Below are 24,005 nucleotides of genomic sequence, written 5' to 3'. Positions count from 1 at the left end.
ATTTTTTAATTAAAGAATTTCATAAATTTCTCCTTCATGTGTTCATTTAAAAGAATGGTCTAAATACCTTGTAATGCAAAAGAGCCGTCTATCTCATTTACAGCTGTGTCAGCTTCCGTAAGTTAGATAGACAATGCAGATGTTGCTGCACGTCATTTATAAAGCAAGGAGCAGCAAGATCGACATGAGCTACATCTCATTGCAAGATTCTTAATATTTCGCACTTATTTAACCTTTTAAGCTTTTTCTCAGACTTCTTTGATGAAAGTTTCATATTTTAATATTAATATAAATTCTCTTTTTTTATCACAAATTTTTTTAACGACAATTTCAGCACGTGTTAATTCTTCGCATTTGTATAGCTAAATGATAAAGAATATAATGACATGTTTTACGCTTTACGTTTGCATGTTTCTAGTTTAGTCAAGTAGGCTCTATAGTAATTCTCTTTAAGAAGTGCCACACACCAAAATGGTTACATGGAAAACCATAAAAAGCTGGCGACACCTCTCTCTCTTTCTCTCTCTTAATTTCAGTTTCTGCAACGCGACCTACTTAAAGAAACTTACAGCGAACGTGCTACGTGTTATTGTGCGCACGATCGCGAAGACGTTGAAGTTTCTGTCTGAGCGGAATATTGCCACTTAAAACTCGCAAGTATTTGTTACAAGCCCGATAAATCTGACCTTATATAATATCGCAAAAATAAGTATCAACTTCTTCACGATGTTCCGATTTCATTGAACATCGAACAGCAAGTATTTATCGTCAGTACCCGCGTACAAGCTTACGTTATCGCGCATCTTATCATCGTCGGCTAATCACTCTAGCTAAATTATACACATAGACACTATAGAATCGCTCTCGTTTCTGCGATTATCCGCTGATATCGGAGGGATTAATAAAAGAGGGGTGGCAAGTCGGTGGGGAGAAAATCGTTCGGGATGAGACGACGCCTGCGTTAAGAAGAAACTGGTTGGCATCGTCATCTATTTCCAGCAATCCCGTCACACGCAACCGCCGAAAAAGTTCTCTCCACCGGATTGTGGAGCGATGCTCTATAAATACGCGCTTACGGGAGCGAATAGTGTAATGTGTACAAGTGTGCACATCGATCGCGTTATGAACTCACTGCCATCAATTAGTCGGCGACCGTCTTATCGCTTCGTTTCGATTCTTTTTCGACTCGTTCCTTCCTCTCGAGAGGGATATCTTGGCCCCTTTTTATTCGCATGTACGATCGCAAAATCAACACGCTCGTAACACTTGGGTCACGTAATCGCGATTATTCCGTTCGGTTTGTCTCGTAATTATCAGCATTTTAATCCGCTACTAATTAGTATATAGTTTTTTTTGCGAACAAATTCTCTTCTTTTTGCGATAAATTTACATTCGCGTTTTATATTAATATATTTACATGCATACACACACATATACTGAACATTAAGAGTATATAAGAAATATTAATATATCGCTATTTAAAAAATATCTCTATATTAAAGTTAATAATATAAAATTTGTGCTATTAAATCTTATAATGATAAGTATGTTATAAGTATGTGTATACAATTAAACATATAATATAAGTTAATTATTAAGATTTTCAATAATTTAATATTTCTTTTATTTCTATTTATATGCAGAGAACTGCATATAACTAATTTATTTTATTATATAATATATTATGCAGAATTATTTTGTTATTACTAAAATTGATCCTTTTAATCAAAATTTTTTTCGATTCGCAAAATTTGAACAGATTCGATTTAGTGATTGAGAATGTGATATGAGCAAAATTGAGAGACTGCAATGAGATTTAATGAATTTTTAATGCGAAATAATGTGAATATAAATGCAAAATTTAAATCTCTGTCTATCTCGTTTTTCTTACAGTTAATTAAACGGTATAATAAACGCGAGACCACACGGCGACGAGAGAATTTTATTCGCGCAGAATTGTAATTACTTATCTATCATACATGCACACGTTTGATTTGCTACTAAAAAAACATGTTTTGCCGAAGCTTGATTTTTTTCGATGTAGCGTTAATAACGATTACCTTAAAGCGCAAGATTTTATTGGTGAAAATAATCGCGGGAGGACTGATAAAAAGGCGGCTAAAAACAAGCACAAATAAATAAAATATGTCAACAAAACGAAATAATTCACTAAAGTGTATGGAGAGACACGATATCTATAAAAATTTCGCCATTGCAATGTATATGCAGTGCATATAGTTCACCGAATCTAATGCAATTTTCTGCATTTGATATTCACGGTGTAAAAATACATTTCTGCTCGACTTTTCTGCGAAACCGTCAAATCTGGGTGTTCGACGAAACACGGCTTAGGTTGAAAACGAACAGGTCATAAACGATAGTGGATTTTGGCAACCAAAACGATATTTCTAGAGAATAGTCTTAAAAAAACGGTGAATCAAACTGCGAAATAGCATTGAATCATCGATTGATTATTTCTATATTTGAAATCAGTTTCTCTCAATTTGCCGCGAATTTGCATTGTATGTCGCAAAATACGCGGCACCTCGAATCTTATGCGAAGCTTACATTCATTTTGAAATTAAATTATGACAGACATGTGAGCAATTATACGTGCTCTGCGGTGCATGTTAATTTAATATATATATTCGCGATACATTCTAATTGATAAATAGAAATATAAATTCGCTCAATTATTTGAGATTATCAATTTATCATTTGAGATTATTTTGATTTATGTTTATAAAAATTTTATTTAATAATATTTGACAATACAATTCAAAACTCACTGTTCTAACATGTCAAATTTTTAAAACGATAGTGTCTTGCAACTGTTAAATTTATTTCGACCTCTGCTAACAAAATGCATCAGAAAATAAAATCGAAAGCTAAAAAAATAAAAAAAGATAAAAAAAGAAAGATAAAAAAAATATTATATACTTTTTATTATACTTGTATATTTGCAAAATAAAAACGCTGTTATATTGAGAGTTCTAAGAACAATCACCATATATTTGGCGATGATTTCTCAATGACCACATTGGAATTTTCAACTTTTTATGTGGATAATAGTTGACGCAATATTGACGCGTAAGGACCGTGCCTTTGTATAAATAATTCCGGTTTACGCTCACAGACAGATGGCAAGCATTTCACTCATACGCGAACTACAAAACGAATCCGCGATTTCTACCTCGAAAGTCTGTCTTGTCTAACGAAGACGTTAGCAGATAAAATTGTCCGCGGTGTGATTTATAGAAATTCGATGACACGCGAGACGTAAGTATCTGCGCGAATTACAGGAATGTAGATTGCGATAAAAATCGTTTGCGAAAAGGAATCGTCTTGTTCTGCGAGCAATTTTATTTTCGAAATGATTTTATTCTTGCGATTAATTATTAGTTGGTACAATCGCAGTATATCATGCATCAACATGTGAAAGATCGTATAGAAAAGAAGCGCTGCAATAAATAAAGTATTTGAAAACTGATAGTTTATAAAAAATTCTCATATGTCAGCAATACGATTGTAAGATAAAATCAAATATCTCACGTTGGCGAGGAAATGATTTATTTACGCGATGTCGTCCCATACATTGGCGACCCGATCGAATCTAATCTTTTTGCTTTTGCAAATATCGATCAGATAAAGACATTCCACGATCGAAGAAGAAGTAATGATCGTGCTTAAACAAAGTGCATTAGAGGAGAATCATTCAATTTTATTCTTATTTGACTTCCACGCGACCTGAAGGGAATATATGCGATAATAATGAGGAAACGACCACGCGTGACCCTGACATTACGTGAATCCTCGCCACTATACTAATTTAGATTCATCACCTACACCGTCTCGCATCTCATTTGGCCATTAGTTAAAGCACTTAACACTCTTGTTTGTATTATCGCGTATCGTATTTCCAAATTTATTGGTGCTTTGTAATTGGCTTGGTAGTTCGAAAATAAACAGTCTGCTCACGCTATTATAGAAAGTGAGTAAAATATGTTTTACAAAATTCGATTCGTCATATTATGTTTACAACTTGATTTGTTTAATAATAATTGGTCCAACGCGAGCATGAATAGAGGATTTATTCGAATTAAGTAAACTTTTCTTTCCTAGCCAGGTTTTATAATCGCTAAAGGCTAAAGAAAACTTTCTTGTTCAGTGTTTGTAAATATTTTACGATTTATAAAAAAAAACGAATATTATAGATCGAACAAATTGTGCAACTGTATATAACGATTTTCACAGTCGCTCTACTGTCACCAACCCTCCCGATCCCTCTTCCCCATTTCATTAATGTACAGTGGTCTCCTCTATCAGGTTTGCGGTAAGTTCTCGTTTATTTCTTCGATCACAGAAGGGACTTTACCACATACGCGCGAAACACGCGTCGCCGATAAGATGTAACGAACCGTGCAGGCCGCAGACGAGAGCGTGCTTCTCGTTCTTGACTTTGAGGACGACCGACCGATCAGCTAGCTATTCGTTTCTCTCCGTCTTCGTGTACTGTCAAGAAACTGGCTCGAAAGGAAAGCCGGTTTTAGGCACGCGCCGCGACGACTTCTCGGACACGTTATGTGTGACCTCTGTTTGCCTTTTTTGCCCGCGGCTCTTTTCACCGCGGCCGCAGACTCTCGCGGCTCCTCCCGAAAAACACCGTTTTACTCTTAACTCAGCGAGATCACCGAGGAACGGATCGTTTGTTCTTCTCTCGCCCGATGGAAAAAGTGAAAGGACTCGGCATGTTGATTCGTGGGAGGAAGGGACGAAACTTTTTCAGTCGGTTTTGTAAGTTTATGGGTTTTCTAACGGACCGAGTCTGAATAAATTACCGGTTCAAGCAATTAACATCGCCGCGATAATACGCGAAGCGTGTGATGCATAAAGCGATAGATAAAATGCATGCAAGGATTGAAAACTAGTCAGATTGCTTCTCCAAGATGTCGGTTTTACTTGCTTCAGTTTTTCTAAAAATTTTAAAATATATTTAAATAAATTATATTTATTTACTTTTTTTCTACAATTTGAAGCTGCTATAGGTAATTTAATTTAATGTTATCATCGAGAATTTTATTTTCTAAAATTAGATCCACATATCTTTTTCGATTTATCGCGATTAATCCATTCAAAGATTGTCGAATATTCTATTATCGAAACAGTACGATGTCGCTGAACCAATGATGTCATGCTACATGATGACGTAAGATGCAAACAACCAACACTGTACATAAGCCCGATATCGTAAACTGCTGAAATATTATCGGAATAACCGAGTCACTAATCATCTTGTATTCCAAATATCGGAGTTCTCGTTTTCTATAAGACAAACGAGTGCAAATATGATACAATTATTTAAATAATCTTTTATTTTTGTTAAGTTGATACTATCGCGTTTTAGACAAAATAATAAAAATGAATAGTAATATTAATGTAAGAATAGAAGGGAGAAAGAATTGATAATCATATCAAGAAAAGGGAGAGATTCGATAAAATTTAATTACTTGATAGTATAATCCTCATCGTATCTGAAAAAAATTATATCCTGAAATCTCGATCGACCTCATTCCTTCACAAATTACTGCGAGATTGGTACAGAGATCGGTCTTCGAAGCGCGCATATCCTCGTGCATGTTCTTCATAATCAATTGTCGATGGGTTCGGTAATGAACCAGCGGCTAAAGTGTTGCGCTGAAAATGCTAGAATAATTGGCGCTTAATTGGAAACTCGATACTCGATACTCTTCGGTATATTAGCTTCGTCTGCAGGGTGCGCGCTAACTTCAAATGGGTTGCTGCATTATAGGGTTGTACGAAATAGTATTTGATTCCGGGATTAATATATGAAATCTGCTTCGATGTAGCGATTATTTAAATGTATAACGATTTGCGATGTAACGATCGCTCTTTTCAATCGTGCCTTATAATATTTTGACAAATCTAGAATATTCGAGGTATCGATTCTAGAATATTTTAGGTGTCTGGAAATAAAATCGCTGTAAAAAGAACGTCGAGGGAAAGAAATATGTTTGACGCAACATCCCATCACACGTGTGTGTATTCTTTTTCACATCCAAAGTCGGAACGACGATCATTTGGCCTCGGTGCGACACCGCGTGTCTGAATCACGCGGTCTTTTTCTCCTTCCCCGGTCGACTCTTTTAACAGGACCCTTTTCTTTCTATAGCGACGCGCTTGTCGCGCGTTGCATGTGGATAAAACTGTACGAAACAGACGGAAAAAGAATGATGAAAACTCGTTTACATCTCGATATAAATAATCGTTTCACGATATCTTCGCAGAAAAAAGGCATCCGTTTAATAATTTTGCTTTTCGGTTTTAGAGATTTCACTAAATCGCTTGCTCGTGAAAAATATTAAAAACGTCCACTCGCACGACTGAATTTTTATTTGATCATATTGTAAGAAATCTTTTTTGGACGGCGCAAAACCTATTTTTGATATAAAAATTAAATAATGATTTAATTTTTTAGAAATCTATCTAAATGTTTAGATCAAAGCAATTAATATTGTGTGCGTGTGAAAAATGTATAATTCGATTTTGGTATCTCTCTCTCAATATACGGAATAAAATAGAAATCAGATAAATTTATCCTTTTCCTCAGAGTGTATTTGTGGGTGGTGACTCATGTCTCGGCATGCTTTCACTACATCATTGAGACATCACTACGAGGCACGGGCGACGGTTTTGGGACATTGTTGTATTTCAATTATATGTCACGCAAATAGACTTGGAAATTTCGCCGCTTAAACACATTGATTTTGCACTTCTATAAATTATTGTACACCCCCTCCGTTTTCGAAAAATATTAGAAAATTACGATTGACACTTTTAATCTACCTATTTTCCTAAGATTTATGTACGTTTACATATATTTATTAACTCGGTTGACATAAATTTTGTGACTCACAAAATCAACTCACTTATAGAATCGAATTTAAGCGATGATTCAACTTTGAATTAGTGTTAAATCGAACGGAATGATATTCCGTTCAATACAGCTTCGAATTCGTTATAAGAGAGATCGAAACTTTCGTCCTCGCGAAGCTGCGAAATGAAACCGCGACAATGAAAGGTCGGTTGAGAATTTGTCGCTCGGATGTTAGACAATGGGCTATTAGAGCAGTTTTGGGGTAAGCCACAGTTCTCTTTACAAGGGGGTGCGAAGTAGTGGTGAGGATGGCGGTGAGGGTGGCCGAGAGAGCACTCGTACACCCTTACCAGCCTACATTCATCGCTCTTTTTCTATGGCTGTTTACTTCATCGAGAAAGGAAAAAGACGAAGGTATTCGTCGCTTTGTGTGAAAAGATCGACGGATTTTACATCACCCCGCGGAAACGTCTGCATATTGTTGCGAGATTTCCGGTTTAAACTCGTCTCTATAGGAAAAGGCACTGACTTAGGGATGATGATCAATCTGCTCGATATTTTGCAACATTTTCGGAAAATATACCTATTTAAAAATTTATTCTCTTTTTTGTCATTATGTTGAAAAAATATCTTATTAAATAAAAGAAAAATATTTCTCTCAAATGTCACTTTTCTCGATATAATGTTTATGTGTCTTCTTTTCAATCTTCTAATTTCAATTTTCTAATAATGCTTCATTATTTATTCTTTATTAAATATTTATCATTATGGGGTGCTATTAGAGAATTAGGGATTGAAAAAGCAGCACACAAATAAAATATTATTTCGACAAAATGAGATTTAAGAGAATAATTTTTATTTTATTTCATAAAATATTTGTATTTTTTCTTTTGTATGTATGTGTATATGTGTATGTGTAAATATTAAATCCAAAGATATTAAAGCAATATTTTTGTTTGTGCCCTCTTTTCGTTTTATTTAAAAAAAAGGTAATGTAACTTTTTCGTTCTACTATTATATGATTTATATAAAACTCTATTACGTATCGCTCTCTCTAGAGATTCAACATTTTCAAAACAGATAAAACTCGATAAAAATCATAAAGTATTGATCGTCATCGTTGAGTTTGTCTTTTATAATGTTCGATAAATGTCAGCTGTATAAATAAAAATAGTTTACATAAATTTTGATATCTTAATGCAATTCTAAAGATATAATTTTTAAGGTAAAATTATTGTGATAACAATTTTTAATAAATATATAATCATAGTTTATGAATAGATCATCCATTGTACCAACGTCAATTGCCATAATTTCTAGCATGCCTTAGCACCTACGCATATCAAGATACGTGCTCATGAATCGAAATGGCATAATTGTCTAAATTCCGCGCGTTCTAATGATATAATACGCCATGCAAGGTGACGATAATTAATGCAAAGGTCAGTTTCATCAATGATACATACATTCTCATAAAGAAGTGGAGACGTCTTGACATTCATTCTAATTATCATAATGTGCGACTGATATATTATTTCATGATGAAACAACTAGACGAAACTATTTGCTTATAAAGTTAAATTAGTCAATTTAGTAAATCTATATGTGACATATAAATGTGAATAAGTTTCTTACGATGTGGATATAATAAATTTTTATGCTCCATTATTTTTGTATTTGAGCTAGTCTCGTACTATAATCAATCATAAAGCGTTTCAATAATTTCTCTGATGCTGGATGACCCACTTTCTGACCATTGTACATCTATTTTGCGACATCCGCTTAATTTTTCATCGATGGATGGTCTGAGGTAGATTTGGATCGAATTTTCAACAATTTGATAAATATAGATTATCTATGAAATATGCTTATTGTCAGCTACGCATTTTATAGAAGATTCATAATTAGCATTCTCTCAAATCTGATAGACATTCATCGCAAATTTCAAATTTTTTATGATATATTAATATCATGATATTTAAACATCGTATTTTCACGATAATTTTTACGATAACTTTTCGCGATGATTCTAATTATGCAGAAAAAAGTAAATAAATTCTATCAAAGTGTCAACTTTCTCAATCTTTGATGAACTCTAATTAATTACCACTACAATTATTATTAATATTTATCCTCGTTGAGGATTTATACTTAGGATATTCAAAACAATTTTCTGCATGACTTACAACGAGCAATATGGACGGCAATATCGAATTTCAGCTCATTAATTTTCGTGAACTGGGCACTACAATCACGCGCACACGTGTTCTATTTGCATTAAGTCGATACTCACGTGAGATGATTAAATTACATACGATAATTGTTGGTCCGTTACTCAATCCGAAGCTGAACATGAATGTATAATTCTCCGGCCTTGAGAGGAAACTTAAGCTCTGTTCGAAGATATGGATTTTTCAAAACTGTTGCTCGAGAAAAAAAGAATCTTTCTCACGCATTGAATAACTATTTAAATAAATCTCACGATGTATCATTACTCTATCATTTTTTTCCAATTATATATTTATTTTTTTCTAATTATATATCTTATTTTTTTTAATTAAATGCATCAGTTTTTCTTTTTCTCAAAAGATGTCGAAAGTTCTCTCTCTTTCTCTCTCTGTCTCGTTAATCTCTTTCTATTTTTCGTGCCATTCAATATATGTGTATGTGTAATGCATTTCGTTTATTTTTGCTGTGTAGCAAGTTTACGGAAAAGCGATACGCTCCATTTGAATTAAATGTCGTAATGCGGTTAGTTACGTGATGATGTAAAAACAAACATCTGCGGTGCGCGAGCGAGAATTAAACAGAAGCGTATATTTCTCACACAATCGATTCTGCCAAAAATTTAACTGGGAACAATCGCGGCGCTTCGCGAGATATCCGTTACGAAAACTCGGTGAGGTAACCGAGACGAGGAGATTGAGATGAGGTTGACGCCAAGATTGTGATGTAAAATAGTATGTGGTTTTGTCATTCTCCGCGTAGCTACGGACGTTTATTGTTAGCACAACGAATTTCGCCACACAATGCGTTTCAACGACAATATCTGCTGCATATATTTATAGTCAAATCACACATAAATTCTCTTCATGGGATAAAATTATTTAAAGATTTTTTCTACAAGTATAGGCCATATTTGTGTAATCGCATCATACGTATATTGGTCAGACAATACATCTTCGTTGCCAACCATTGAAACTGGTCGGTCGACATTAGCGAATTAGCTTGATGTGATCATCTCGAATTATGTAGAGAAACGAACAACCTGCCAATCGGAGGATTAAAGTAGCCGACATGACACGCGAAAGCTACTTCTGAGCTTCTCTTCGACGCGACGCTCCAGTTCTCTCGTTGATCTATTCTCGATCCGCGCGCCCGGAAATGGGCTCCTCGGGGAACTGTTTGCTTTTGCCAAACAAAGCGGCCACACGGTCTCTATCCAGGGCGATGTACGAATACCAGTTCTGACAGGGAACAGTGCCCTTCTTGTATGTAACCGCCTGTGCATTCAACCTGAAAATCTCGCGATTCATTCTGCATTGAGCAGGTGCGATCTATCTTTGACCAACTATAGATCTATCGAATATCAATAGAATTTTGTCAACAGATTTTAGAATTATTATTGTCAGAAATGAATCCTGAAAGCTTACTTGTGTCAATTTGTTTTATTTGAAACTTTAATCTATTTTAAATATATGTTCAATTTTTTATTTCTTATCTTACGCATTTGGAGAAAGAATAATGTCATATCACGAAAAGTATTTTTGTCTCAGAGAAAAGTTGCAAAATTATGACGAGAGCATATACGAAATTCTGTTCCATAATATCAATGCGTCTTAAAAGTCTTAATTATTAAAAATCTCAATAGTCTTAATTTTTTATGGATTCTTCCCGACTTATTTCACACAATTATCTAAAAAAAAATTTTTTTTAAGTATAATAATTATCAATTGAATATCTTATTAAAAAATAATATTTATCTGCGTTCTGACAATTTATACGATTATACGTAAAATATAGTTTTTTTGAAGACAAACATTTAGCACAGGAAAACTAACGAGATTATATAAACAGCGGCGATATATATATTTTAAAACACTATGAACTACATCGAAACCCTCTTCTGCGCTTTCGCGACCTCTCGATCACCTGGTATTCATTTTCGAATGTTTGCGGAGGTTTAGCTGCTCACTCCTTACGGCACATTTGCCCTCGCGAGAGGCGGCAGTGAGATCGCGAAACGCTTCAGACATTATTTTCACTGAAAGCATATATGGACGCCCGTCAAAACACACACCGCCGATACAATTGTTCATGCTGCGGGCGGCACCATCGATTAGGTCGACGAATTGCAGGTCGACGTAGACGTTCGCGGCGATCTCACACATACACACTGGCTGGAACATTATTTAACGAAATCCGTATCGTTGCGGCAGTAGGAAATCGTTGAATGGATATCTCAATAGAGTCCATTCGTGCGTGCCGTACGAGGTTTGGAAATATAAGGAATTTTTGCCATATTTTTGCTATATTTGCTTCGAAGTATGTTTGTCTTAATGAAATAACATCTACTATATAAAGATTCTCTATTAACATTGTTATTATTATTATATGTATACATACACATATAAAAATAATACACAAAATTGCAGATTAAACTAGATTCGCGAGCCGGACTTATTTTAATCTTTTTGAAAATTTAGTTGCATTAATAATATTATAACATAAGAAATTGCATTTCAGAAAATTTCTACTGTCGTGCTGTAATTAACATATGAATTATTCGTTTTTTTTAGTGATTAGTTTTGAGGATTGTGAAACGTATTCAGTGTAACTTCTCTCGCAGGCCACATGATAGAATTCACATTTGATAAAATCGTTCGTGCATAAGTATATGTGTATTATCAATACTGAGAATTTCGAGGTATCGAAGCGGCGTTGACATTGATGATTAAATATTACAGGAAGAGATAATATGAATGAATGAAGAAATAACAAGAGACATACTAGTTAATTAATTAATCAATTAATTGATAAGTATCTCTGATTTATATTTCAGTAGTCGTAAAAAAGCTTCTAGCATTTTAATGAAAATCGAATATTTGGTTTCTACTAAGCTCGAAACAAGCATACGAAGACTTGCGAAATTACTTGGCGGTTATCGCGCATCTTCAAGGTCCGCCAAGATAAACGTAAAGCGAGCACAATTGCCGCTGGGCATCTCGCGCGCGTAAATACGATGAGAGCACGTGCGATGACTATGCTTGGTCGGTGCATCATGGTTTAACGACTTAATAGAGTTAATGACCGTCGGAACAACTATTCTCAGAGGCTGGCTGGGGCAAATAAAAACGTGAGATATGTTACGTAAGCTAATTGAAGCGAGAGCAGCGCGATGATCGGCGGACAGCCGATTGATTTCTCACGAGATTCGTGGGTATCCATTAAGAGCTCTTGCCTTTCACTTCACTTTATAATCATCAATCTCATTCGTTATTATAGGATGAGCGTAGATACTTAGTCTCGCCGACATATTATATTTACATAATAAGTTGAAATTTTGACATATATATATAAATGTACACGTAGCATTCTTTCTTAAGATTTGACGATAATTTTACCTTAACGAGAATTATGTAAGAGCATTATTTTTTCACAACTTTTTAAATTTGACATTTTACCGCGTGGACTCTAGACTTTAAATTAAAATTATATTTCAATTCTATTCAAAAATTCTATTCAGAATAGAATAATATTCTATTATTTATTTTCGCTGAATTTTTTTATAAATATGGTCCTTCAGTTTTAGTAGCTTATTACAAATTTTAAGAGATAATATAATCTATTCAATTTTCCATCGATTGTGTAGGATACTTTATACACTATTTGAATAACATTTATAAACAGAACATATTTAATAAACAGAGATTATTCGACTAATTTAATATATTTAACAAGTATTTAAATGCTACGAGCAAACACTTCACAAATTCAAATTATATTCGATAAATGTAGGAATTATATTGAAACTTTTTGAATATTTTTGAGAATGTATATAACATATAAAATTTCACTGAGAAAATATAGACGGAACCCCCGGACCTACACTGTAGAAGTTACTTTACTAAGAATTAACCCCTCTAGTAGTCGAGGATTACATCTTGAGAAATCTCTGTAATCGGGGTAGTTGTAATTCACCCCTCGCGATTGGTCGAAATGACGCTTAACGCGGTCCTTTTATAGGGAAACGGGTGCGCGGCAGATCGTAACAGACGACACGTGAGAGCGTTCTCGTTGGGGTGGTAAGTGTTAAGTGGAGTTTCGTACTTTGTTGCGCCACTCGTCGCTTCGGGTTTCATTCGTGACACGCTGCAAGAAAAACGGGCGGATACCGCTTAAGCGACAAGAGAAGAATGACAGATATCGATCGGATTATAAAAATTTTTGATCTTTTTGCTGCATATATTAAAACGATTGTGCTTGATTTTGTATAAATAAAAATATCAAATAATGATATTATCGATTTTAAAATAGAATTTTATTTAACAATACAAGTTTATAAAAATAATGGTAGAAAAAGACAAATTATGCGATTTAACTATGCAATTTTAGTATAAGAATAAGTGATATTTAAGATATCGCTCGATGAATTTATGCATACATAATAACGATAATATAATTGAGAAAATTTTTCTTTTTTTAAATTTTTTCTCGAGAATCTTTTCGTCTTGATCATTTCTAATGATTCTATTGATTAATGCAGCAGTTTCTGAATAAAAAGTTATTTTCAAGATAATTTTTTTAGTGAATTAACGTTAACAAATAATCTGATCTATATTTGTCTGTGATAAATGTAATTGCGTGTTTTCCTCGTACTTATCATTAAACTTAACAGAATTAAGAAGGAAAAGAATTTAAAATTATGCTTACGGATTCACAAAATATCAAATGCAGACGCGACTGGAGAAATAAATATCGTTATTTGCAGTGAGATATTTATATCAATTTTCTCGGTAGACATTGCACAATTATTTGCCATCGCATCGACATGTCGAAATTTATCAACATTTTGTCAAGCATTAAATAATATGAGAGAGAGAGACGATTTTCGTTGCAATTGTAGAGGAATTGATATCTCGTCATTCAAGATCTTCCTCGCGAAAGAGCTGTCGACGAAGACTGTATCTTCCCGAAAACTGGTTAATGCGCTTTTTCCGGCGTCGAGGGGTTGACGTGCGAGTGGCAGACCGCAGCCCGCGGCTCCGTCGGTCGCTGTGAGAGAATCGACGTCGCATTCTCCTCGGGAAATCGGACCGAGATGATTTCCGCAATTTCGCGGCCATGGCCGAGAGAGGATTGAGATATTTGGTCGAGCCGGAATTATTTGACCGCGTCGTGTCCTCTAAAACACGGGGGATATGAAGGTTCATATAAGATCATCCCTGCTTCGGTGGTCCCACGAACTCTTGTGGATCCGCTTGTTGGGAATTAAGCGCGCGTGTGTTATCTGTTAACATCTACTGACACACGCGATTTTTAGCTGTTTTGCTTGTCCGTGTAACATACAATACATCAAAATGTCGATATTTATTGAACTAAAATGTACTCCCTTTTTTATTAATTGTTTCGTTTTATATTTGTTTCTTTATTTCTTCATTTTCATTTCTTCAGTTACATCACGATTGATTTGGATAACGTGCAAAAATTATTGCCACGTTCACCAATGCAATAAAAAACTCGCGTCCGTCAGTGTTTGCGCTATAATTTGGTTCATCATATTTAACGAATTAATAATAATGAGATGTAACATATCTTTGTCATTTCCAATCGAAATCAACGCGATCGAAGCGTTATGCAATTTCACACATTATTTAACCGTTCGCCGGACTCCGTATCTTTCGGATCGAAGGACTTGTTCCTGCGACGAGAAGCTGTTAAAATGCAAAGGCGAGGTTAAATGAGTAGGCCGTTCTTCCATCCTGGACGTAGATTCGACGAGCGTGTGCGACCCTTCTTAGTATTCCGCGTGACGCCGCTCTTCTTTTCCTTCGCCACGATGCCACCCTTTTCCCCATCTCCTTCCTTTTCCCTCTCTGCTGCTACCCCTTTATTCCACTCCATGTAACATGTTCTTCGCATTAATATAGCACGGCTTAAGACAAAGAACGATCGGCCAACATCTCGCTCCCCTTTCCTTCGTCCTTCTCTCTTCCGTTCGCTATCACCTCTTCCCTTCTTCTTATCGACTCCGTTCTTCCTGCGTCATATCGCTTTTCTCTTTCGCGCGTCCTGGAGGACGCGAGAAACTGGACGTATATATTCGTTAAGTCAAAGCCTCGGAGAAGAGTCCCTTAAATTGGAGGGATTTCTTCGTTCCGACCTGCCTTGTACGTGCTGGATCTTGACCTTTGAGCACTTTTTCTCCTCGGGACGCAGCCTTCGACGCTACTAAATCACACAAAGCTGTTCTATATACAGGCACTGTGACTTTTACAGTCAGTTTAAAAAGCCAGTTGATGAATAGATGTTTGATATTAGTCACATTAATAATGCGTTACGTTTACCATTGTATTGTAAACGGCGTCAGATACACACGCATACACATCCATACATACACATTTATGTCAGTGATATTAATAACTGTTATTTAATAATTAGATTTATCTCTTGTAATAAAATGTTTTGATATTATTGGAACTGATATTATTGGAAAATTTTTATATATATAATCTGTCTACTAAAAATATCGTTGCATGACAAGAAGTTCAATCTGCATGACAAGAAGTTCAATCTGATTGAGAGATTTAAAATTAATTAAAAATAATGCTATAAGAATAAATGGAGAATCGAATTATATATATTATGCATATCACGCTTTTTCCTTATATTTCATTGTATTAATATTATATATTATATAATATTATAATTAAAATACTAAACATTTATAGTATTTATAATAAATTATTAATGTATTTCAAATCTATATGTATACAATATAAAAACAGAAAATCTCTCTCTCTTTTTTTTACGTTTGTAATAATTATTTAAATTATAATTATAATTCTGAATTGATCATCTTTAATTTTTATGTGCTAAAAATTTACAAATTCTCATAGGTCGCTGATTATCTGCTGTACGCTTGACCTGTAGATTGCAAGTGCTTTGATTGCAAAACATTATCAGTATCAATACAAAAAACATAAAACATGTAATGTGATATTCTCACTTTTTCATACAGTGGTTACATAATTATTAAACTAATGAAATAATAAAAATAATGCACTGAATAAAAAACGTCAAGTTTTATCAATCTGTAATTATATAAATTAACAACATTTAATTAATAACATTTATAAATTAATATCATTTTGTTTATTAAAAGAATAAGAAAAAATCCGAAGGCGCTTATATTTTCAAAATTCGAGTCACGTATTATTATATAAATTTGACCACAAAAGTTTTTTTTTACTGATTACAATTTGCTTTATGTTTTTATCGCGTCTTTTGTCTTTGCTTCAATTTTTTAATTTTTATTTATATGATTGAATATTATACCATTTATCAATAAACACAGATTTCTCCTTAGAAAACCAGTCAATCTATCAATCTTCTTGTTTGATTGTATTGAAAATTGTAGTTTCATTCTTTAAATATACTGCTACTATTATCGGCGCGATTATGTAAAAAAGTGTTTTGACTGTGTAAAATTGTAAAAGATATACATCTGTTATCTCTCGCGCACGTCAGCACGTGAACAAACGAAGATAGCCTACATACGGTGATTCGGTAACATTTGTGGATAATTTAGAATTGCATCAATGAGAAGAGAAACTAACTAATGGTGGAAGATACATACGCGCTATCGATTCTTATCATTGTACTACATTGTGCAACAGCGTGCCATATTTCAATGATAGAAATTGGACAAAAAATGTTATCACGTACATGTCAAAAAATGTATGTGTGTGTGCTATTTTATATATTTAACGTTCAGTATTATGTAACTGTACAATTGAACTGTCTTTTTGGAAATTCAAATATTTTTTTAGAATATATCTTTACTATATATATCATTCCCTTTTCTCTTGTGCATTACCTTGTATAGTCATCGACGCGCCGCATATTCCAGGTACGATTCGAAGTGACCGCATATGGCAATGAAAGTTTTTGCATAATTACGAAATACAATTCGTCGAATCATTCTGACCGATGCATCAAGGTAAGACACGTTGAGAGAAAAAAAAATGAATATTAGAATGTTAATCGTGCATCTCTATCGCGTCTCTCTGGCAACTTTGCCATCGTAAAGCCCTACGAAGTTCCCCGGACCTGCTCGACGCAGGACGAATTTTCTACTTAACCTGCGCCAACACGTATTTCCCATGCATTTTAAGGATTTCGGACTATAGGAACGGTGTTTTGTCGAAGTATGAGCACGTAGTTGCCGTGAAAGGATCATAGAGTGGACTTAGCTGCAGAATCCCGTGTAAAACTTGCCCAGAATAACAAAGTTCTTCCCCGCGCGTCTCGGGGGCACCGATGCTCTGCGCTTTCCGTGGTCAGATTCTTTATTTTTCCCGAAGAGCTCTATTATGACGTTCGACCTCGTTGGCCGATTTATACTCTCGTTATTGGCAGACTCTCGTTTAACGCTTTACAGCCGCAAAAAGCTCGCACATCTATTAGCTTTAATGTTGAATTTACAATAGCGAAACACCTTAAAATATAACAGCAGATATTTGCAGACATTTTCAAAACATTAAATATTTATTGGATGATGTGTAATTATTAAAAATAATTAACCTTTTAATTATTTAAAATAATCTGATATCTGATATTTTATTATAAATATATTGTATTTCTTTCATTATGGTATTTTGAGATAACTTTGTGTGAGCATTGAGAGATTATATATTTATTTTATTGCATTTTATTGTATATATTTTATCGATTCTCTCTCTCTCTCTCTCTCTCTCTTATTAAATTTATAAAGTATCCATAGCGTGGCTATCCAATAATCTTGTCAATTTATGAAATCTATATGCTCGCTATTAGCCGATAATGATATGGTGCGCGCAATGCTGTAATCGTTTAAAGGATAGTTTAAATGCAGACCGAATCGTTAAATTGCCTGCAATAAAACTGTGTGCGAACAATGTACCGGCTGTTTTCTGGCAGGATGTGCCGCGCATCATGGTCGTTATCGCGATCTAAAATGGTCTCTCGCAGTGCGTTTTATCTGCGACCCGCTAAGTCCGGACTTCCGCAATTTCGAAACAACGGGCACGATGGGCGTTGTCGCGTTTTTTTTTTTCTCGAATCGCTCACTGTTTTTGATTGTTAATGCTTGACAGAATGAATATTTTGGAGCTACATCTACTCGAACAACAAAGTGAAAGAGCAATTAATCGGTCTCACACAATAATAACATTATGGATATATCTTTTATATTTCGATATTATTCTTCCTTCAACGAGTTTCCGAATCGAAAAAACGGTCGTTTCGCGAATGTTTGGATTGTCTCGAATCGCGGATTAATAAACTCATCGTGTCGTTAGCCTCGTTAAAACCGAGTTCAAAGTTATGTAACGCGTGCGCGCCGTTTCACACTCGCATTTAGACTCCCATGTGCACGCATGAAGAGGTGTGCGGTTTTCTTATACGTGCGAGTATGTTGCACGTTGCATGCGAATCTTTAAATGATGCCCGACGCGGCGTGTAAATGCACCATTGTAATAATACATCTCGTCCCGACGCGATTTAAGCTTCATTACCGGTATACAAACTCGCGCTCGTGGAAAAAAATACGCCATAGTTTCGCTCACGTGTTACAACGTCGCGCAACACTTTGTATGCACGCATTAAAAACGAAACACGTGTCTCACCTGTCCTGCGAAAATCGTCCTATTAAAAGTAACCAACAGTAATGCAAATCAAGAACTTACTTTACTATATCTCAATTTATTAATACTAATTTCTATTTAATTAATTAAATTTTATATATATTTATTATTTAAAAAGGAAAAGAAAGGTGTATAGAGAGAAATTAAAAGTTCTAAAAGTTAATTTTAATTTCGTTATAAATTTAATTTTAGAGAATGGCTTTTTGTTAATTTTCTTTGATTAAATTATAATTTACTATAATCGTGAAAGAGTTTCCTCGCGATGTCTTCGTTAGTCGATCATTGCCGAGTGCATTTATATTTTTTATTTGTATATAAGAAATGTCATACATGCTTAGGGTTTTTCTGGACGGTGTATATCCAGTGTATTATTCATATTTATGTTGTAACAACGACACGCTTGCATAATCGGGCGGTCCGTATCCTTACGTAGGACCTGGACTCGTCAGATATTCACCCATAACGATACATTATTCCAGTTGGCTTTTCTGGCTTATACCTCGCTATATGGGTACGTCGGTTCTCCATTTTCATCCCGTACGGGCAACGTCATTGACCCGTACTCGAATCCTGGGCAGTTTGCCGGTCGCGCGATTCTTATGGAATCACGACGCGCCGCTGCCGGCAGAATGGCTCGACGATCCTGAATTTATATCGTGTGTTTAGGTGAGAATTGGTTCTTTATGAGAGACACGTGAGGATACTTGGCGATATACACGCTCGAGGATCTCTTACACGTACGTGCTGCTGCTGTTCGCGCGCGTGCGAGCACATATGGTTATCCGGTTCTCGGCGGGGCCCTCAACGAGATAGTGACTTATGAATTTGTCATAAAGCGGCGAAAATTGTAACGAATGCAGGAGATATTCTTGAAACTATTTGAAATACGAAAAAATCAGATTTTAAATTTAATAGTTTTATAAAGAGACTTATGAGAGAGATTGATTGTCCCCTCTGCAACGACGAAACGGCTGAATAGATTAATTGGGATGTATTATAATCATATTTACATATTATAATTATTATCGCGATAAGAACAATCTTATCGGTTTCTCTTTCAAGATTCAAGATCTACAATTTTGATTTGCTTTTTCAGGACGATGACTTGATTTTCGATCCGGAAGGTAAACAACCCGCGGTTCAAGCGCCAATGATCGAAACGCATCAAGATGAATCTCTTCTTCATAGGATAAAGAGAGAAATCATCGATTTCTTTTCTACATCGACGCCAACGCCGCCAGGTATTAATTCTGTTTTAATAAAGTATAATTAGAAGAAATTAAGTCTACATATATTATTTTTCGTGAATTTTTTATCATATATAATATATTGAAAATATTTACATTATTGTCTAATCTTTTAATTATTCAATTTTTTAGATCAAAAAGAATATCAAGATGAAACATTTGACAACTCGGTCATCTTAGACAGTCATCGCAGTGGAAATGAAGGAAATCATACTCTCGATCAACCTGAAGCGCCAAGTGCCGAAACGAGTATTGGTATCGAAAGATTAACTCTCGAAAAGGATGAGGACAACGGCGAAGTAGACGACGAAGTAATAAAATATTGCTTTAAAATTTTACTTTCTATTATATCATCTGTTTATCATGTTTAATTAGATTGTGTAATATATATTTTTAATCTAGATAGTGTCTTTATAATAGAATAATAGTATATTATAGATATAAGATTTATAAACCTTTATGCTTTTCGATTTTCTTTAAACAATTCATATTCATTTAGTTAGAAAAATATCTTTTATATGAAAATACTATTACGCTTTTTATAGCACGATAATGAGATAAGTAATGTCGCGGAAAGTCAACGAATACCGATAACGTATGGGAATTCCGATGACGAAGATTTGGCCGGTTCAGGAGAGATCGAAGGCAGCGCGGGCGAAGAAGAATTGGACCATCACCCAAATATAGGAACCCAACATCGCAACGCTGACGGAAAAGCACGTAAGTCTCTAATTTTTTATAAATACAACTCTATTAATTAAAATTTACTAGATTTTAATAACTCTTTAATCTTTTCCCTGCCTGTTTCTTAGAAAAAAAAAGACGATAAATCTGTTAATAATTTTTATTAATTTTATATATTTGTGAAAACAATAATAAAATATATAAAAAAAATAGTTAATAACAACTTATTTAATGTATATATAACATTTTTATTGATATAGAAATAAAAGTCATAATATCATAACATCAAAGTAAGAGAGTTTAGAGATTGGCAGCTTTATTTTAAAATGTACTACTTACTTAGCGCGACATCAAATAGATCGATCGACTCATTGTCAGAGAATATTTATACGTATTAATATTAATTGCCTTATTTAATACAGAGCTTATTATTTATTTAACACAATTTTTTTGGATGAATTAATAAAATATTTATTATATTCTCGTAATATATAAATATATGTTTTTTTACCGATTAGAGAATATATCAATCTATAATGTAAATAAACGCAAAACGAACCGAACAAACAGAAGCAATATTTTAATAGCATTATAGAGTATTCTTTATAATAAATAAGGAAAGCATCATTTTGTGTGTGTGTGTGTGTGTGTGTGTAATTAATTTTATATATTTGTGAAAACAATAATAAAATATATAAGAAAAATAGTTAATAACAACTTATTTAATATATATATAACATTTTATTGATATAGAAATAAAAGTCATAATATCATAATATCAAAGTAAGAGATTGGCAGCTTTATTTTAAAATGTACTACTTACTTATAGCGCAACATCAAATAGATCGATCGATTCATTGTCAGAGAATATTTATACGTATTAATATTAATTGCCTTATTTAATACAGAGCTTATCATTTATTTAACACAATTTTTTTGAATGAATTAATAAAATATTTATTATATTCTCGTAATATATAAATATATGTTTTTTTACCGATTAGAGAATATATCAATTCTATAATGTAAATAAACGCAAAACGAACCGAACAAACAGAAGCAATATTTTAATAGCATTATAGAGTATTCTTTATCATAAATAAGGAAAGCATCATTTTGTATGTGTGTGTGTAATTAATTTTATATATTTGTGAAAACAATAATAAAATATATAAGAAAAATAGTTAATAACAACTTATTTAATGTATATATAACATTTTATTGATATAGAAATAAAAGTCATAATATCATAATATCAAAGTAAGAGATTGGCAGCTTTATTTTAAAATGTACTACTTACTTATAGCGCAACATCAAATAGATCGATCGATTCATTGTCAGAGAATATTTATACGTATTAATATTAATTGCCTTATTTAATACAGAGCTTATCATTTATTTAACACAATTTTTTTGAATGAATTAATAAAATATTTATTTATTCTCGTAATATATAAATATATGTTTTTTTACCGATTAGAGAATATATCAATTCTATAATGTAAATAAACGCAAAACGAACCGAACAAACAGAAGCAATATTTTAATAGCATTATAGAGTATTCTTTATCATAAATAAGGAAAGCATTATTTTGTGTGTGTGTGTGTGTGTGTGTGTGTGTGTGTGTGTGTGTGTGTGTGTAATTAATTTTTAAGGGATCGATTATTCATTAAATTTTCTCTTTGACAGGATTTTACCGAATAACATTGACAGTCGGCGAGCCGTATAGACGAGAGTACTCCGACAGAAACAGTCCTGAATATCGGGAATTGAGTGGTAATCTCACGCATGCCCTCGAGGACTTGTACAATCGTTACATTCCGGGATACAATCATTTCGCCAGCGTCGTCAAGATATCGTGAGTATAATTATTCAAATATATTTATATCCACTATTATTTTTGTCTCGATAACATTTCTAAAATAATCATATGTCTATATTTGAACTATTTAAATAAACTAGTTAAATTTTACTTTTAGACCAACGTCTGACGCTTTCACGTCGCAAGTCACTTTAGACATTGGTTCGACATTCACAGACGAACTTGAGGTGCGTGCCATTCTAGATCAACAGTTGCAGTATCATTCTTTAGGCGGTATCCAAGTAGGTCCGGAGGGATTCATGTTCAGGATATTTCAAGGTATTTCCATCGATAACTGCCGTCTAACGACTTTGGAAATGATCGATTTCACGTTAAAGCTTTCGAGACTCAACTTCGTAATTTGTTTCAACTTTCCGCGATGCCGTGAACTTGCGGAAAGTCTGAATACAATAAGTGCGAAGGTTTGAATGAATATCGAATGATTGACTTCTTAACGGTCGGAATTGATTAATGGCTGTACGCAAAATATTATTTGCACAAAACAATCATGAAGATAACGTATCTAGCATTGAGAGCTAAAATTGATCATTCCCGTGACAATTTTTTTGATGTGCACATATATACATTGTTATATAGATGTTAAATTGTTATACATTGATATAAGTAGATATGCACGAAGAATGCATTTATTTTCTCAAATTGCTTGCAAAATTCATTACAATTTTCATGATGTTCATTTATTTCCAATTAGATACATTTATCTTTTGTTCAGTTTTTATTAAGTTTATTTTTATTTTAATTTTGAAATATTTTTCTTAATTAATTTTCTATTGTTCTTTTTAAATATTCTTGTTTTAAATCTTTTTTAAACTAAACACCGGTTGGGCGTCACGAATCATTTATTCTACCTACCCTCGAATGCACATAAATACGACACATCTGGATACAGCCGGGGAGAAAAACACACAGCCGGAATGCGATCAAACAGCCGAATTAAGATGTAGAAGCGGTGAATGTGTGTCGCTAGAATCACGTTGCGACGGCGTATTACAATGCAATGATGGTTCCGACGAGGATAATTGTCCGACAGATTCATCAAACAGAACGAGCGACGGTAAGTACGCAGGACTCGAATCCGCGTAATCATTTTTCTCGAGGGAAACTTTACGACAATATTATTCAAACTCATGGCTTGTTCATAGCGCTTATAAATATATAAAATACGCATTTTTATTCTCTCCTCCTAATGAAGGTCAAGCTGTGGCCTATGTACAGATATATGGTACGTTATAACATAGCTGTAATCATAGCTTTATAGTAAACTCTGCATGATTCATTTATAATTCTCTACATAATTTGTAATGAGGTACCAAGTATCGTTTAAATAATTTCAAAGACAGGTTTCCAGCAGGTAGAGCTTTTTATCCCTCCCTAAAAAAAGCATGTTATT

At 33.9% G+C, this 24,005-nt stretch overlaps 1 protein-coding gene across 8 annotated transcripts in view; it reads left to right on the top strand.

The window, feature by feature from the left end:
- Positions 1-24,005, top strand: part of Trol (terribly reduced optic lobes) — a 157,158-nt gene that overhangs the window by 24,203 nt on the left and 108,950 nt on the right. For all 8 annotated transcript variants that reach the window (XM_083042631.1, XM_083042630.1, XM_083042629.1 and 5 more), the window contains exons 2-7: positions 19,898-20,042; positions 20,181-20,359; positions 20,594-20,768; positions 22,423-22,591; positions 22,713-22,873; positions 23,505-23,669. In XM_083042631.1, coding sequence (XP_082898757.1) covers positions 19,898-20,042; positions 20,181-20,359; positions 20,594-20,768; positions 22,423-22,591; positions 22,713-22,873; positions 23,505-23,669 — 994 coding nt within the window. The remainder of the gene's footprint in view (positions 1-19,897; positions 20,043-20,180; positions 20,360-20,593; positions 20,769-22,422; positions 22,592-22,712; positions 22,874-23,504; positions 23,670-24,005) is intronic.

This window comes from Prenolepis imparis, unplaced genomic scaffold, assembly GCF_030444845.1.
Source record: "Prenolepis imparis isolate NDT839.2.m4 unplaced genomic scaffold, iyPreImpa1.0 SCAF_7, whole genome shotgun sequence".
NCBI classification, from domain to species: domain Eukaryota; kingdom Metazoa; phylum Arthropoda; class Insecta; order Hymenoptera; family Formicidae; genus Prenolepis; species Prenolepis imparis.
The sequence above is the reverse complement of the archived record's forward strand: the minus strand, read 5'-3'. Positions and strand labels throughout refer to the sequence as shown.